Source organism: Pseudophryne corroboree, chromosome 6 (genome assembly GCF_028390025.1).
Source record: "Pseudophryne corroboree isolate aPseCor3 chromosome 6, aPseCor3.hap2, whole genome shotgun sequence".
NCBI classification, from domain to species: Eukaryota; Metazoa; Chordata; class Amphibia; order Anura; family Myobatrachidae; genus Pseudophryne; species Pseudophryne corroboree.
Genome location: NC_086449.1, coordinates 126,080,262 through 126,098,262, shown reverse-complemented (window position 1 = coordinate 126,098,262; position 18,001 = coordinate 126,080,262). Strand labels below are relative to the sequence as shown.

Sequence of the window (18,001 nt, the reverse complement as noted above, 5' to 3'; positions counted from 1 at the left end):
TTGCCTTGTCTCCCTCCACCAAATGCTCACTCTCTGTCTTAAGTCTTATTATTCCTCCATCTGATTTTCTCCTTTCACTTATATACTTAAAAAAAAGTTTTTCTCCCTTTATCTACTGACTGGGCCATTTTCTCTTCAGCTTCTGCCTTTGCACGTCTGATCACTTTCGTAGCATCCTTCCGTCTGTCAAGATACACCTCTTTGTCGTTATTATTTTGACTGTTTGTATTTCCTAAAAGCCATCTTTTTTTGCTTTCACACTAGTTGATACTTCTTTTGCGAACCACAGTGGCTTTCGTTTCCTGGTTTTTCCTAACCCTTTTGATACAATGATCTGTTGCCCTTAGTATTGCACTTTTCAGTTTTTCCCACCTCTCCTGCAATCCTTCCAAGTTCCTCCAGTCCGCCAATGAATCACTTAAACATCTCCCCATTTTCTCTAACGTCCTAGAGGATCCTGGGGTCCACATTAGTACCATGGGGTATAAACTGGTCCACTAGGAGCCATTGGCACTTTAAGAGTTTGAGAGTGTGGGCTGGCTCCTCCCTCTATGCCACTCCTACCAGACTCAGTTTAGAAAATGTGCCCGGAGGAGCCGGTCACAGCTAGGGGAGCTCCATAGGAGTTCTTTTAGTTTTATTATTTTATTTAGAGTTTAGGCACAGGGAGGCTGCTGGCAAAAGCCTTCCTGCTTCGAGGGATTAAGGGGGGAGTAGTGTCTGCCCTGTGGGGTCTGAGCCACTATCTCCGCTGACAGGACACTGAGCTCCTGAGGGGATCAAACGTTCCACGCCACAGGGGATCGCTCACCCTGGCAGCATGTCGCCACCCCCTTACAGAGCCAGAAGATCAGAAGATGGCGAGATATGGCAGCACAAGGGCAGGAGTGCAGCACTGAACGGCTGCGCTCCGGGAAGGCTAAGCGGCACACAGTGTTGGCGCTATGAGGGGCGTCCTGAGCCAGCGCCTAAATACCCTAAACTGGTCACAGACGTTAACCGGAGATTGAATCTCCAGGCTAGCGTCAGAATCCGCAGTACACAGACGCTAGCCGGAGACTGAATCCTCCGGCTAGCGATGGAATCCTCAGGCCAGTATAAAGAATTTGTGCAGGAAGACGTGCCATCATTAGGGGGCGGAGCTTATCCTCAGAGCAGACCCAGCAGCGTTCAACTCCATTTTCCTGCCTGCAGTTCCTGTACACAGGGAGCTGTCCCTCCAAGCAACTCCAGCTACCCTGAGCGGTACCAAGAAGGGGGGGGGGGGGGGAGAGCTGTGACTGGCATTTCCCTGTATGTGTGTATGTGGGTGTTAATACCTTCCATAGCCATGTCTAGGGTGTCATATGCCGCTGAAGATCTTTCCTCTCAGGAAAGACGTACCGTGGCTACGTTTGACGGCATGGAGGTTGAACGGCAGATATTAGCTCGGAAGGGCATCCAAACAAGGTTATTCCTACCCTGATACAGGAGTAACGTCAAAGCATTACTATCGCATTTGGAAAAAGTATGTATCTTGGTATGAATCCAGGAAGTTTCCTCCGGGGGATTTTAAACTTGGACGATTTCTCCTCTTCCTCCAAGCAGCTGTGGATATGGGCCCAAGATTAGGCTCCATAAAGGTCCAGATTTCGGCCCTATCCATTTTCTTACAGAAACAGTTGGCTGCCTTCCCGGAGGTTCAGACCTTTTTGAAGGGAGTTCTGAACATCCAGCCTCCCTTTGTGCCGCCTACGGCGCCCTGGGATCTTAACGTGGTGTTGCAGTTCCTCCAGTCGGACTGGTTTGAGCCTCTACAGGTGGTTGAGGTCAAGTTTCTCAGGTGGAAGGCTGTCACTTTGTTGGCCTTGGCTTTTGCTAGACGTGTGTCGGAGTTGGGGGCTTTGTCATGTAAAAGCCCATACTTGATCTTCCATGAAGATAGAGCTGAGCTCCGGACACGTCCGCAGTTCCTTCTGAAGGTTGTGTCAGCATTTCATATCAACCAACCTATCGTGGTGCCAGTTGCTACTGACTCCTCAGTTTCATCAAAGTCCTTGGATGTTGTAAGGGCTCTGAAAATCTATGTGAGGAGGACTGCTCGTCACAGAAAATTGGACTCCCTGTCTTGTATGATCCCAAGAAACTTGGGTGTCCTGTTTCTAAGCAGACAATCTCTCACTGGATAAGGTTTACTATCCAGCATGCGTATTCTACGGCAGGATTGCCGTGTTCTACATCTGTTAAGGCCCACTCTACTCGTAAGGTGGGTTCTTCCTTGGCAGCTGCAGTGCCAGGGGTGTCTCGGCTTTACAGCTTTGCTGAGCGGATACTTGGTCTGGGTCGAACACGTTTGTAAAGTTCTACAAGTTCGATAATTTGGCCTCTGAGGACCTAAAGTTTGGTCAATCAGTTCTGCAGAAGCCTCCGCACTCTCCCTTCTGTTCTGGGAGCTTTGGTACATCCCCATGGTACTAATGTGGACCCCAGCATCCTCTAGGACGTAAGAGAAAATAGGATTTTAATTACCTACCGGTAAATCCTTTTCTCGTAGTCAGTAGAGGATGCTGGGTGCCCGCCCAGCGCTTCGTGATCCTGCAGTGGTTACTTAACCAAGAACTAAGCAGTACTGAACTAAGTACTGTTTTGTTACTTGGTAAGTAATATTGTTCAGCCGTTGCTGATGTTTCAAGCTAGTTAGCTTGGTTTGCCATGTGTGTGAGCTGGTGTGAATCTCGACACTATCTGTGTAAAATCCTTCTCTCGAAGATGTCCGTCTCCTCGGGCACAGTTTCTAGACTGAGTCTGGTAGGAGGGGCATAGAGGGAGGAGCCAGGCCACACACTCAAACTCTTAAAGTGCCTATGGCTCCTAGTGGAACCATCTATACCCCATGGTACTAATGTGGACCCCAGCATCCTCTACGGACTACCAGAAAAGGATTTACCAGTAGGTAATTAAAATCCTATTTTTGCTAAGTCAGCATTTCTAAAATCCAACACCTTTGTTTTTGTGTGACAGTAGTTGGATCTTGTCTTTATACTAAACCATACTGCTTGATGATCACTGGATCCCAGGTGCTCACCCACATATATGTCGGATATCCTATCACCATTTGTAAGACTTAAATCTAATATTGAGTCTTTGCGAGTGGACTCCTTCACCAATTGCTTGAGAGATGCTCTCTGTAAGGAATATAAAAATTTGCCATTTGTAGCTGAACTTGCAAAAGGGTGTAGTATGTGATGCCGGCAGTCGGGCTCCCGGCGGCCAGCATACCAATGCCAGAATCCCGACCTCCGGCAAACCGACAGCTGGGCGAGCGCAAATGAGCCCCTTGCGGGCTCGCTGTGCTCGCCATGCTGCGGGCACGGTGGCGTGCGCCATGCTATCTATTCTCCCTCCAGGGAGGTCGTGGACCCCAAGAGGGAGAAAAGCTGTTGGTATGCCGGTGGTCGGGATTCAGGTGCCGGCATGGTGGTCGTCGGGAGCCCGGCCGCCGGCAAACTGAAGACCACCCGTTGCAAAAGACCCCTCCCAATTTACATCAGGTAAATTAAAGTCTCCCATGATTATGACTTCTCCCTTTAAAGCCATTTTAGTGATGTCCAACAATAGGTTCCTGTCCATATCCTGCCTCTGGCCTGGTGGTCTATACATCACCCCAATGTGAATAATGTCCTTCTGCCCAGTTTCTATGGTGACCCAAAGGGCCTCGGTTTTATCTTCAATATTTTGTATTAAAGTAGCATTTATGCTTTTTTTCACATACATTGCTACCCCTCCTCCTATTCTTCCCATTCTGTCCTTCCTAAATAAATTGTATCCTGGTATAGCTATGTCCCAGTCATGATTCTCATTGCACCATGACTCTGTAATTGCCACAAAATCCAGGTTATCCCTTGTCATTATCGCAATTAGCTCTGGAATTTTACATACTATGCATCTGTCAATCTTTTTTTAAAAGCAACTTTATTAGTGTGTGTGTGTGTGTGCGTGTGTGTGTCTTTCTTCATTGTAGGTGTTTGTCCTTTCTCCCTCTTTGTGTGTCTGTTTGCCTCCCTTTATCCCCTTATTATATCTATTCATCTACTGTCATCTGTCGTTTGCCCCTTACAACCCACTTTTCCTCTTGTCCAGCACATTCTCTCTTCTTCCAGTTCTCCCCTCTTCACCTTTTCCTCCTCTGCTACTGCAGTTTCACTAAGCGTTAGGTCATAGGTGTTTCTATAAGGGATGCAGTGTGCAGTGCACATGGTCCCCTGGGTCTGGGGGGGCCCACGTCCCACACCCTGAACCCATATATTATACTTACCCCTCCAGAGTCCCGTGGCGGGTTGCCATGCATGGTGGACATTAATCACTTGGAAAGTGGTTGCCGCTGCCATTTCCAACTCATTTGCACATGGGCACTGGAGATGTCCCCGGGAACAAGGCACGGGCACCACAAGCTGAAAACCTCCTTAATACAGTCGCTCATGGGTTTTGAATCACTGCGATTGAAGATACATGCACACTAAAAGGTCCATTTAGCTAAGGAACTAAAGCACTGTCACTAACCATAATAAGAGTTTCGAAGACAACAAAGCTTTTTTTGTTTTGCCATATGGGCATATACATCAAAGAGTTACCTCTGGTGATAGCCCTGCCAGGCAAGTTTTTTCTTTGTGAATGTAACAAATGTCATTGCTGTGCCTATCATAACGCCTGTTCAGCTATCACTTCATGATTTATAGGCCAAAGCAAAAATCTGCCAGCCACCACCTGATACAGAGCATATTATGGGAGGTATTCAATTAGCTACGGAATTGCAATACCAGAACAATCCAATCAGTGGGGGTTACCCCAATGTGAATGCCCGATGTTGGGCAGAACCTTGAAAACTCTGCAAATGGAAAAATTGGGGCTTTGCGCATATGAATTATCCATTGATTATGTAGTTTACCCAGTGGGTTTCCGTGCCTGAATCACGATTTTTAGGTGTGGGAAAAAGGCTGTTTAATTGAATAGCCTTTCCCCGTGTCATGGGGTTTTTATCCAGCAATTAGCTGCGTGGGATAGTATGGTAAGCCTTTATATATGTGACTGTGGGCCTAATTCAGACCTGATCGCTGTTGTGCGAAATCGTACAGTGGATGATTATTGAACTGATCATAATTCACAGGCGCGAGGCCAAACGGCGAAAAAATGCTGCACCTTTTTTTGATCGCTAGGTGTTCGCAGACTGATTGGCAGGAAGCTGGCATTTGGGGGTGGTAACTGGCCATTTTCTGGGAGTGTTAGGAAAAACGCAGGTGTTCCCAAGAGTTTTCAGGGAGGATGTGTGACATCAACTCCGGTCCCGATCAGTTTTTTTATGCACTGTAGCAGTAAGTCCTGGGCTACGCACAGACTGGAAAAATCATTAGATGGTGAGTGAATTGCGAATGGATTTGCAGCTGACTGACGTTTGTAAAGCTTTTCGCACGGCGTATGCAGACTTGCATGAGACGGATTTTCACTCTGGCCAAGCAGCGACTATCCAATCGCAAACCTCTGCGAATTGGCCAAGGTGTGATCAGGTCTCAATTAGGCCCTGTATTGTCCTCTATTAGAAAATCCCATCAACCCATGGTATTATCTCCCAATCCTGCCCATTTCACTAGCAAGTGGGTGGGATGCGGAAGTCCCACCCACTCTTCTGTGGTCTGGGGTTACCTAAAAAATTGAGACTCTGCTGCATCTTCTGGGAGAGTAGGTAAGTATGAATTATGTGCCCCCTACAATACATTTGCAATTGCACCTATTTCTCTGACTCTTGCATACTATGGCCATATGCCGACATAAAATGACTGTCTTCCAGGAGATCCTGAGAGGGGAAGTCCAAGTGGCATGTTGATGTGATTCCTATCCTTTTGCTGAATAATGCATTTTTGCATGTGGGCACAATATGAGGCTCATTCATGCACAAAGCCAGATTTAGCTAAATATCCTTCCTGTCAGGCGATCAACACGTATTGTACCACCTGCAGGTGGTGCCTTCATGATGAATAGATCCATGCCCTTCAAATAATACTGGGCACATGTGCAAACAAATAGATGTATGACATCACAAACTGGTATGTATGCCCTTGCTTGTAAATGTACTTTACCATAAGTATATTTCATCTGTGTGTGTTCATGTCCATGTGTCAGGTGACGCGGTGCATATGTATATGTAGAGGATAATGAGGTGCTCCCTGACAGCTGGGTAATAAACAGTATGTACTTACACAAAGAAGGCTAACTCCCACCACAATCATTCCAAGCAGAGAGCACAGCCACCTAAGACAGAGGAAACCAAAGACAAGTCACCAAGTTCTCCACCTTAATAACGTGCTGCCTGTCCATTTTTCTAGCAGTGCTATAGGTCAGACTCACCTCCCCATCTTGTGAGCCAGCGTGCCAAACACGTTAGTGCAAAGTAGGTAGGAGATGCTGGCAGGCAAGAAAGCCAGGCCTGGGAAAATATAAGACATACTAAACCAGGGAACAGCCATGTCCCACCACTGCAGTGATAATGCATGAGCAGCTTTTGTTCTTAGCTACAGACCCCCAAAAAGTTTATGAATAGTAGACAAATCCTTTTGTAAATACTGATTACTGCATATCTCCCAACAGTTCCAATTTTGTCAGGATTATTGGACCGGGAAAGGGGTTGGAGCCTATTGGAGAGTCACTTGGTGAGCCCTTGGGTGTGGCTTGGATAGATACTAAAGTTGTTTGCGCTAATTGTGGGTGGGGCTTTTTTGGCCTTGATTAAACTATAATTTTTAATTTTTTTTTAATCTTCAGTGGTGTGTCACAAAATCAAGTGCAAACACTGAATATTAGACTATTACAATATATGTCATATTTAACCCCCAGCAAACAGCTCTGCCCAAAAAATTACAGGGAAATCCAAGTCAGATCTCATTTGCCCGGCCATAGTATTCAGCTGCATCTCAATCCAAACCTGGGACATGATGCGTCTGTAATGTACTTTAGAAAAACAAAAAAGGATCCATTTCCCAAAATTGACGTGAACATATTCTATTTAATGAAACCCTTTTTGTGATGAAATAATTAAATACATCAGCCTCTCCAACCATCTGTCTACCTTACAGGGTCCATGATATAATTCTAGGCGCACCGTAAGGAGAATTCTCTTTACGTTGTTAATGCTCCTATAATGAGATTCTGCAGACTGGAGGCTGATTAAGTGGTTTGATTTTCCAGGACAAGCTTAATGCGACACTGAGCAGCCACTGCTGTACAGAAGACTCTCCAGGACAGGACAGTCATGCACTCAGTCACATCAGTGTCTTTTGAGAAGTTACCTAATCACTGCATGCAGTACTGTAGGTTGGCAACCACAAATACATCCCAGCCCCAGTCACTGAGTGGCCATATCTACCATTGTGCTTCAAAGAAAACTGATTTACCCCAATGCGCTGGCAATTATATTATATAAAGCCATTCATGGTTCTGGGCTGGGCAGCGAGGCCCTTATGCTATAACTTGTGGTGTTCGGAAGAGAGTAGGAAGATTCACATCGGGGACTTGTAGCCACCAGCTTCTGTGGCAGTGCCATGACCATAAATAGCACATACAGTATAATCTATGGGTTTAGGGCAATTATTCTTGATTCATCCCTGTAGGCACTATTAGTTGCCAAGCTGGAATGTCTCAGCTCATGTTAACCAATGTAGGGTAATGTATACCTAGTTGCCAGTTGGGAGAGCACATGGTTTCCATCATCCATATGGGCAGAGTGGGTTCCATAACTCCAACAGCCATATTAGCAATTGCCAGGGAACCTGTGGGGAAAACAGCATGAGGTTACTTAAGCTGCTGGCAAACCCATAGCTCTCCATTTACTGCCAAGTTCTTGTCACACGAGCGTTGAAAATGCTCTATGTAGGCTGCAAAGCAGATTTCATAACACATAGGTGGTCATTCCGAGTTGATCACTAGCTGCATTCGTTCGCTGTGCAGCGATGAGGCAAAAAAAAACGGCACTTCTGCACGTGCGGCGCAATGCGCACGCACAATGTACTATTACAACGAACGATGTAGTTTCACACAAGGTCTAGCTAAGCTTTTCAGTCGCACTGCTGGCCGCAGAGTGATTGACATGAAGTGGGCGTTTCTGGGTGTGTACAGACCGTTTTCAGGAAGTGTTTAAAAAAACGCAGGCGTGCCAGGAAAAACGCAGGCGTGGCTGGGCGAACACAGGGCGTGTTTGTGACGTCAAAACAGGAACTGAACAGTCTGAAGTCATCGCAAGCGCTGAGTAGGTTTTGAGCTACTCTAAAACTGCACAAAAAAATAAGAATTTACTTACCGATAATTCTATTTCTCGGAGTCCGTAGTGGATGCTGGGGTTCCTGAAAGGACCATGGGGAATAGCGGCTCCGCAGGAGACAGGGCACAAAAGTAAAGCTTTTACAGGTCAGGTGGTGTGTACTGGCTCCTCCCCCTATGACCCTCCTCCAGACTCCAGTTAGGTACTGTGCCCGGACGAGCGTACACAATAAGGGAGGATTTTGAATCCCGGGTAAGACTCATACCAGCCACACCAATCACACCGTACAACTTGTGATCTAAACCCAGTTAACAGTATGATAACAGAGGAGCCTCTGAAAGATGGCTTCCTAAACAATAACCCGAATTAGTTAACAATAACTATGTACAAGTATTGCAGATAATCCGCACTTGGGATGGGCGCCCAGCATCCACTACGGACTCCGAGAAATAGAATTATCGGTAAGTAAATTCTTATTTTCTCTATCGTCCTAAGTGGATGCTGGGGTTCCTGAAAGGACCATGGGGATTATACCAAAGCTCCCAAACGGGCGGGAGAGTGCGGATGACTCTGCAGCACCGAATGAGAGAACTCCAGGTCCTCCTTTGCCAGGGTATCAAATTTGTAAAAATTTACAAACGTGTTCTCCCCTGACCACGTAGCTGCTCGGCAGAGTTGTAATGCCGAGACCCCTCGGGCAGCCGCCCAAGATGAGCCCACCTTCCTTGCGGAATGGGCCTTAACAGATTTAGGCTGTGGCAGGCCTGCCACAGAATGTACAAGTTGAATTTTGTTACAAAACCAACGAGCAATCGACTGCTTAGAAGCAGGTGCACCCAACTTGTTGGGTGCATACAGTATAAACAGCGAGTCAGATTTTCTGACTCCAGCCGTCCTTTAAATGTATATTTTTAAGGCTCTGACAACGTCCAACAACTTGGAGTCCTTCAAGTCGTCTGTAGCCGCAGGCACTACAATAGGCTGGTTCAGGTGAAACGCTGATACCACCTTAGGGAGAAAATGCGGACGCGTCCGCAGCTCTGCCCTATGTCGAATGGAAAATTAAATAAGGGCTTTTATAAGACAAAGCCGCCAGTTCAGATACTCTCCCGGCCGAAGCCAGGGCCAGTAACATAGTCACTTTCCATGTGAGATATTTCAAATCCACATTCTTTAGTGGTTCAAACCAATTGGATTTGAGGAAATCTAAAACTACATTTAGATCCCACGGTGCCACCTTAGGCACCACAGGAGGCTGTATATGCAGTACTCCTTTGATAAAAATCTGGACCTCAGGGACTGAGGCCAATTCTTTGTGGAAGAATATTGATAGGGCCGAAATTTGAACCTTAATAGATCCCAATTTGAGACCCATAGACAATCCTGATTGCAGGAAATGTAGGAAAACGACCCAGTTGAAATTCCTCCATCGGAGCACTCCGCTGCTCGCACCACGCAACATATTTTCGCCAAATACGGCGATAATGCTTCGCGGTGACTTCCTTCCTTGCCTTTATCAAGGTAGGAATGACTTCTTCTGGAATGCCTTTTCCTTTTAGGATCTGGCATTCAACGCCATGCCGTCAAACGCAGCCGCGGTAAGTCTTGAAAAAGACAAGGACCCCGCTGAAGCAGGTCCCTTCTCAGAAGTAGAGGCCACGGATCGTCCGTGACCATCTCTTGAAGTTCCGGGTACCAAGTCCTTCTTGGCCAATCCGGAGCCACTAGTCTTACTCCTCTTTGCCGTATAATCCTCAATACCTTTGGTATGAGAGGCAGAGGAGGAAACACATATACCGACTGGTACACCCAAGGTGTTACCAGCGCGTCCACAGCTATTGCCTGCGGATCTCTTGACCTGGCGCAATACCTGTCCAGTGTTTTGTTGAGGCGAGACGCCATCATGTCCACCATTGGTTTTACCCAACGGTTTAATAGCATGTGGAAAACTTCTGGATGAAGTCCCCACTCTCCCGGGTGAAGGTCGTGTCTGCTGAGGAAGTCTGCTTCCCAGTTGTCCACGCCCGGGATGAATACTGCTGACAGTGCTATCACGTGATTCTCCGCCCAGCGAAGGATCCTGGCAGCTTCTGCCATTGCCCTCCTGCTTCTTGTGCCGCCCTGTCTGTTTACATGGGCGACTGCCGTGATGTTGTCCGACTGGATCAACACCGGTCTTCCTTGAAGCAGAGGTTCCGCCTGGCTTAGAGCATTGTAGATTGCTCTTAGTTCCAGAATGCTTATGTGAAGAGACTTTTTCAGGCTCGACCACACTCCCTGGAAATTTCTTCCCTGTGTGACTGCTCCCCAGCCTCTCAGGCTGGCATCCGTGGTCACCAGGATCCAATCCTGTATGCCGAATCTGCGGCCCTCCAATAGATGAGCCTCCTGCAACCACCACAGAAGGGATACCCTTGTCCTCGGCGACAGGGTTATCCGCAGGTGCATCTGAAGATGCGACCCTGACCATTTGTCCAACAGATCCCTTTGCATGGAATCTGCCGAAAGGGATTGCTTCGTAAGAAGCTACCATTTTTTCCCAGGACTCTTGTGCATTGATGTGCAGACACCTTTCCTGGTTTTAGGAGGTTCCTGACCAGGTCAGATAACTCCTTGGCTTTTTCTTCGGGAAGAAAAACCTTTTTCTGAACTGTGTCCAGAATCATCCCCAGGAACAGCAGACGAGTTGTCGGCATTAATTGGGATTTTGGAATATTCAGAATCCATCCGTGCTGCTTTAGCACCTCTTGAGATAGTGCTAAACCCATCTCTAGCTGTTCTCTGGACCTTGCCCTTATTAGGAGATCGTCCAAGTATGGGATAATTAATACGCCTTTTCTTCGAAGAAGAAATATTATCTCGGCCATTACCTTTGTAAAGACCCGAGGTGCCGTGGACAAACCAAACGGCAGCGTCTGAAACTGATAGTGACAGTTTTGTACAACGAACCTGAGGTACCCCTGGTGTGAGGGGTAATTGGAACGTGGAGATACGCATCCTTGATGTCCAAGGATACCATAAAGTCCCCTTCTTCCAGGTTCGCTATCACTGCTCTGAGTGACTCCATCTTGAACTTGAACTTCTTTATGTACAGGTTCAAGGACTTCAGATTTAGAATAGGCCTTACCGAGCCATCCGGCTTCGGTACCACAAATAGAGTGGAATAATACCCCTTCCCTTGTTGTAGAAGAGGTACCTTGACTATCACCTGCTGAGAATACAGCTTGTGAATGGCTTCCAAAACCGTCTCCCTTTCTGAGGGGGACGTTGGTAAAGCAGACTTCAGGAAACGGCGAGGTGGCTCTGTCTCTAATTTCAACCTGTACCCCTGAGATATTATCTGCAGGATCCAGGGATTTACCTGCGAGTGAGCCCACTGCGCGCTGTAATTTTTGAGACGACCGCCTACCGCCCCCGAGTCCGCTTGCGAAGCCCCAGCGTCATGCTGAGGCTTTTGTAGAAGCCGGGGAGGGCTTCTGTTCCTGGGAAGGAGCTGCCTGTTGCTGTCTCTTCCCTCGTCCTCTGCCTCGTGGCAGATATGAATAGCCCTTTGCTCTCTTATTTTTAAAGGAACGAAAGGGCTGCGGTTGAAAGGTCGGTGCCTTTTTCTGTTGGGGAGTGACTTGAGGTAGAAAGGTGGATTTCCCGGCCGTAGCCGTGGCCACCAAATCCGATAGACCGACCTCAAATAACTCCTCTACGCATCGCCTGTCCACTGTCGTGTCCATAAAGCTCTTCTGGCCGAAATGGACATAGCACTTACCCGTGATGCCAGTGTGCAGATATCTCTCTGTGCATCACGCATATAAAGAAATGCATCCTTTATTTGTTCTAACGACAGTAAAATATTGTCCCTGTCCAGGGTATCAATATTTTTGATCAGGGACTCTGACCAAACTACCCCAGCACTGCACATCCAGGCAGTCGCAATAGCTGGTCGTAGTATAACACCTGCATGTGTGTATATACCTTTTTGGATATTTTCCATCCTCCTATCTGATGGATCTTTAAGTGCGTCCGTCTCAGGAGAGGGTAACGCCACTTGTTTTGATAAGCGTGTTAGCGCTTTGTCCACCCTAGGAGGTGTTTCCCAGCGCTCCCTAACCTCTGGCGGGAAAGGGTATAAAGCCAATAACTTCTTTGAAATTAGCAGTTTTTTATCGGGGCACCCCACGCTTCATCACACACGTCATTTAATTCTTCTGATTCGGTAAAAACTACTGGTAGTTTTTTCACACCCCACATAATACCCTGTTTAGTGGTACCTGTAGTATCAGCTAAATGTAACATCTCCTTTATTGCCAAAATCATATAACGTGTGGCCCTACTGGAAAACACGGTTGATTCGTCACCTTCACCACCGGAATCAGTGCCTGTGTCTGGGTCTGTGTCGACCGACTGAGGCAAGGGACGTTTTACAGCCCCTGACGGTGTTTGAGGCGCCTGGACAGACACTAATTGAGTGTCCGGCCGCCTCATGTCGGCAAACGACTGCTTAAGCGAGTTGACGCTATCCCGTAATTCCACAAATAAAGGCATCCATTCTGGTGTCGACCCCCTAGGAGGTGACATCCTCATATTTGGCAATTGCTCCGCCTCCACACCAATAACGTCCTCATACATGTCGACACACACGTACCGACACACAGCAGACACACAGGGAATGCTCTATACGAAGACAGGACCCACTAGCCCTTTGGGGAGACAGAGGGAGAGTCTGCCAGCACACACCAAAAAGCGCTATATATGACAGGGATAGCCTTATGATTAAGTGCTCCCTTATAGCTGCTTTTATATTAATATATTGCCATTTATTCTGCCCCCCCTCTCTGTTATACCCTGTTTCTGTAGTGCAGTGCAGGGGAGAGACCTGGGAGCCTTCCTGACCAGCGGAGCTGTGACAGAAAATGGCGCCGTGTGCTGAGGAGATAGGCCCCGCCCCTTTTTCGGCGGGCTCGTCTCCCGCTATTTAGTACATTTAGGCAGGGGTAAATATCTCCATATAGCCTCTGGGGCTATATGTGAGGTATTTTTAGCCTTTTTAAAGGTTTTCATTTGCCTCCCAGGGCGCCCCCCCCCAGCGCCCTGCACCCTCAGTGACTGCCGTGTGAAGTGTGCTGAGAGGAAAATGGCGCACAGCTGCAGTGCTGTGCGCTACCTTAAGAAGACTGCAGGAGTCTTCAGCCGCCGATTCTGGACCTCTTCTTGCTTCAGCATCTGTGAGGGGGCCGGCGGCGTGGCTCCGGTGACCATCCAGGCTGTACCTGTGATCGTCCCTCTGGAGCTTCATGTCCAGTAGCCAAGAAGCCAATCCATCCTGCACGCAGGTGAGTTCACTTCTTCTCCCCTCTGTCCCTCGTTGCAGTGATCCTGTTGCCAGCAGGAATCACTGTAAAATAAAAAACCTAAGCTAAACTCTCTAAGCAGCTCTTTATGAGAGCCACCTAGAATTGCACCCTTCTCGGCCGGGCACAAAATCTAACTGGAGTCTGGAGGAGGGTCATAGGGGGAGGAGCCAGTACACACCACCTGACCTGTAAAAGCTTTACTTTTGTGCCCTGTCTCCTGCGGAGCCGCTATTCCCCATGGTCCTTTCAGGAACCCCAGCATCCACTTAGGACGATAGAGAAAAACTTTGTTGCCACTCTGCGGTCCTTTCATTCGCACTTCTGCTAAGCTAAAATACACTCCCAGTGGGCGGCGGCATAGCGTTTGCACGGCTGCTAAAAACTGCTAGCAAGCGATCAACTCGGAATGCCCACCATGGTCCATAGGAATTTGGAGCGTTCATTGCCAGTTGTGAGCAGACAAATATCGTACACTATGAAAGAGCTGCATCATACAGTCACAGCAGTCTACGCACCTGTGTCTCACCAGCCTTCGCATGTAATACTTCCTGGAGGGAAGATGTTTCTGGTTTAAGTATTAAGCTGAATATCAGTCACAGACTTAGGCCTAGATTTATCAAGCCTTGGAGAGTGATAAATTGCACACTGATAAAGTAAATGGAGTCTGATGTTTGCGGTTGTGCACATCCCTAGGATAAGACACTCTGTAGAAAATACAATTTCCAATCCCTGTGCAGGTTTCCACAAGATATTTCCTATGGGATCCTGCTGTCTATCTCCTTGCCGCAAAGTTCATCGGATAAAGTTCTTCACACGCAACAGAATTTGTGGGGTGTCGAGCGTGCCCACCCACAAACGGCATATAATATCCGATACCCTCCAGGGTTTTAGAGTGCCGGATTCCTGTTGGGACGGATACCGCCGGTCTTCCCAAAAAAGAAACTGGTAGGTCTATCTGGTCACCGACGCGTTTCTGCTCTCAACAGAGCCTTTTTCAAGGTGTATACATCTTGAAAAAGGCTCTGTTGAGAGCAGGAATCCGGCACTCTAAAATCCGGGAGGGTATCGGATATTATACGCTGTTTGTGGGTGGGCACGCCCGACACCCCACGAATTCTGGACTAAAAAAGGAATCCTAAAAGTCACACCACCAGAAGGAATAGAAGAACTTTATCCGATGAACTTTGCGGCAAGGAGATAGACAACAGGATCCCATAGGAAATATCTTGTGGAAACCTGCACAGAGATTGGAAATTGTACTTTCTACAGAGTGTATTATCCCAGGGTTGCGCACAACCGCAAACATCAGACTCCATTTACCATTACCTCGGGGTGTTGTGACCACCCTAGCGGCTGTTTGCTGCACCACTGTTTGAAGCGCTGGTTTTTATTCTTTTTTTGTTATCCACACTGATAAAGTGCCAGCCAATCAGCTCCTGTCATTTTGCAAACAGCCTGTGACATGGCAGGTAGGAGCTGATTGGTTGGTACTTTAACGCGGTACTAATTATCACTCTCCAAGGCTTGATAAATCTGGGTATATGAGCCTGATTCGGAGTCAGACTTATCTGCAGGCGCATTTCCACACAGCTGTGTCAGCCTGCTTATTGGCTAGAATCCTCCTTTGTATGCTAAAAAACGTGCGGCTGCATGTGGAAGCCTATCCTGCCCACTGTTCCTATATCTGCATGCGTCACCACCATTAGTATCTGGACTTATACCAGCCCCTATTGAGCAAGGTGCATGACACTCCCACAAGACAGAAGATTACTGTACAATCACATGGTAGGCACCCAGAAACGCCCATTTCACAGAAAGTGTGATCATCATCGAATGGATCAATCCGATAGCAGCAGGGCTATTTCTAGTGCTGGGCGAGCCATGCAACTACACGGGGCACCTGTGGCCAGTGTCTGCGGAGTATTTCATGCTGGGTGGCTGACCGTATGGAACTGTTGAAAATGTGCCTCCCAAAATGGCCGCCGCCTCAGAGGAGACAGTTGGGAAGGATGCTACAGGAGGCCACGACCCTATGTCAGCGCCTCATGACTTTAGACTTTCTTTCTTCTGTCTACCCTGCTACATAAAATGTAGGTGCTACAAAAATTATGTTATCAAATTATTATTTTATTGAATATATCATTTGATTTACATGTCCTCCACCAACCTACACATGGTTGTGCGTAATCGTTATTACTGCTGCTTTTTGCGTTACTCGTTTAGCCTTCTTTTGGACTCCACATTACACTGGATCAGTTGCTTACATCAGTCTTGTCAGGTGAGTAATTATTACACAGCAGTATCTTACCTGCAGCCACTATGATGTAGGGGTCCTTTAGCAGTGTCGCATATGATGTTGGAGCAATGCTCTAGGGGACACAATTACACAATGTTATCAGCAACAGAGACGGCTATGGCCCTCATTCTGAGTTGATCGCTAGCTGCCGTTGTTCGCAGCACAGCGATCAGGCAAAAAATCGGAACTTCTGCGCATGCGTACGGGCCGCAGTACGCATGCGCCAAGTACTTTCACACAAAACTATGCAGTTTTACACAAGGTCGAGCGACGCTTTTCTGTCGCTCTGTTGATCGGTGAGTGATTGACAGGAAGTGGGTGTTTCTGGGTGGTAACTGGCCGTTTTCCGGGAGTGTGCTAAAAAACGCAGGCGTGTCAGGTAAAAACGCAGGCGTGCCTGGGGAAACGGGGGAGTGGCTGGCCGAACGCAGGGCGTGTTTGTGACGTCAAAGCAGGAACTAAACTATCTGCAGTGATCGCAAGGTAGAAGTAGGTTTGGAGCTGCTCAGAAACTGCATGAAAAGATTTTCGAGCAGTTCTGCTAATCTTTCGTTCGCTATTCTGCTAAGCTAAGACACACTCCCAGAGGGCGGCGGCCTAGCGTTTGCACTGCTGCTAAAAGCAGCTAGCGAGCGATCAACTCGGAATGAGGGCCTATGTTCCATCCCTTCCCCACAGAGAAGCTGACTCACCCCTGAAGAGAACTTGGACGGCCGCAGAAAGAAGAGCTGGAGGGCTGTGGAGAATACAATGGAGTTCTTAAGTCACAATCTAAACTGAGCTGATTCCAAGCCTTAATCATGAACCTATTATTAATACATTTGTTTCACATAGCACCTCCACTTATTAAGAACCTATCACACAATTCATAACATGGATTGTACCAATGGAAATAGTCTTTTTTTGTGTAGTGTTCAGAACTTGTACTCTACTTTTTGGATACACTCTTACCTCCTAATAATATTGGACCTTATTTACTAGGAGCACTAGATGTGCACTCAGTGCACTTACTGTAATAAACCACTGGCACGTCTGAGGAAATGCTCACACCACTCCCAGGAGACAACTCCACTAGTAGATGGTCCACTCAAAGCACATATAGAGCAATGATTATGCCATTCCAGGGAGATACCGCCGCAAACAGGGGCACAAAGAGTGTGATGTAGAGGGTACTGATTACCCGAATCCACCCTCGCTTGGCAGGCCTGGAGGGGGCCCTCCTTCTAAGCATATGCCACTGCGAAGCATAGCATTTTACTTCAAAATTGTAATGAGTGGATGTGGCCACACCTCGTTGTTTTGCCTCGCCTACTCCTGCACCTGGGCCTGCCACATGCCTCCGTCTACTCAATGCATGTCTAGGGAAATAATTACACCACTCCCAAAAGACACATCCATAAAGCAGAAGTGCATCAATGTGTGTGGGGAGGTGGACAAATCTGATGATGTTAATTATACAAATTTCATATCAAAGTCCAACCATCTATTACTTTACCACCACCCAGGGGTGTATCTAGGGGTCTAAGCGCCCCTGGCAAAGTAAGGGCTGGTGCCCCCCCATATTTGAAATAAGGAGGGTGTATCAAAAAGGGGCGTGGCCACACAATAGTACTTCCAATTCAAATTATGCCACACAGTATCATATTACACCGCATGGTAGTGTCTCTTATTCACGTTATGCCACACAGTAGTACCCCTATAGGAAACACTGTCTATATAAGGCATATGGGGAATGCAAATAGAAAATAGAAATGTGGACCAGTGCTAGTAAATATATTTCTATTTTTATAAGTGGAATGCGGTCAAACCGCATTCAGGGATGCGACTGCAATATCCCTGTTCTCAGCTCTCCGTCGATAGGATTACATTGGCTGTAAACACCTCTGCATGATTGACAGGCAAGAGGTGTTCACGGGGAGAGCGGGGGGCAGTGATGGACCATTGCGGGGGCGGCACAGGGAAAATGGGGTGGGCGTCTGCATTTTCGGGGAGGTTGAGTGAAATCACACGCAGCCACCGCTATGTGAAAAATGGCGGCGGACCATCTGTATACGCAGCCTAGCTGCAGCTGCA

The 18,001-nt window shown here is 47.5% G+C and overlaps 1 protein-coding gene across 1 annotated transcript in view; it reads right to left on the bottom strand.

Moving 5' to 3' along the window:
* SLC18A1 (solute carrier family 18 member A1) overlaps nt 1-18,001 on the bottom strand; it is a 101,241-nt gene that overhangs the window by 7,536 nt on the left and 75,704 nt on the right. The window contains exons 8-12 of the mRNA XM_063931833.1: nt 16,621-16,664; nt 15,941-16,001; nt 7,701-7,796; nt 6,379-6,457; nt 6,231-6,282 (exon numbers count right to left, since the gene is read on the bottom strand). Of these exons, the coding sequence (XP_063787903.1) occupies nt 6,231-6,282; nt 6,379-6,457; nt 7,701-7,796; nt 15,941-16,001; nt 16,621-16,664 (332 nt within the window). The remainder of the gene's footprint in view (nt 1-6,230; nt 6,283-6,378; nt 6,458-7,700; nt 7,797-15,940; nt 16,002-16,620; nt 16,665-18,001) is intronic.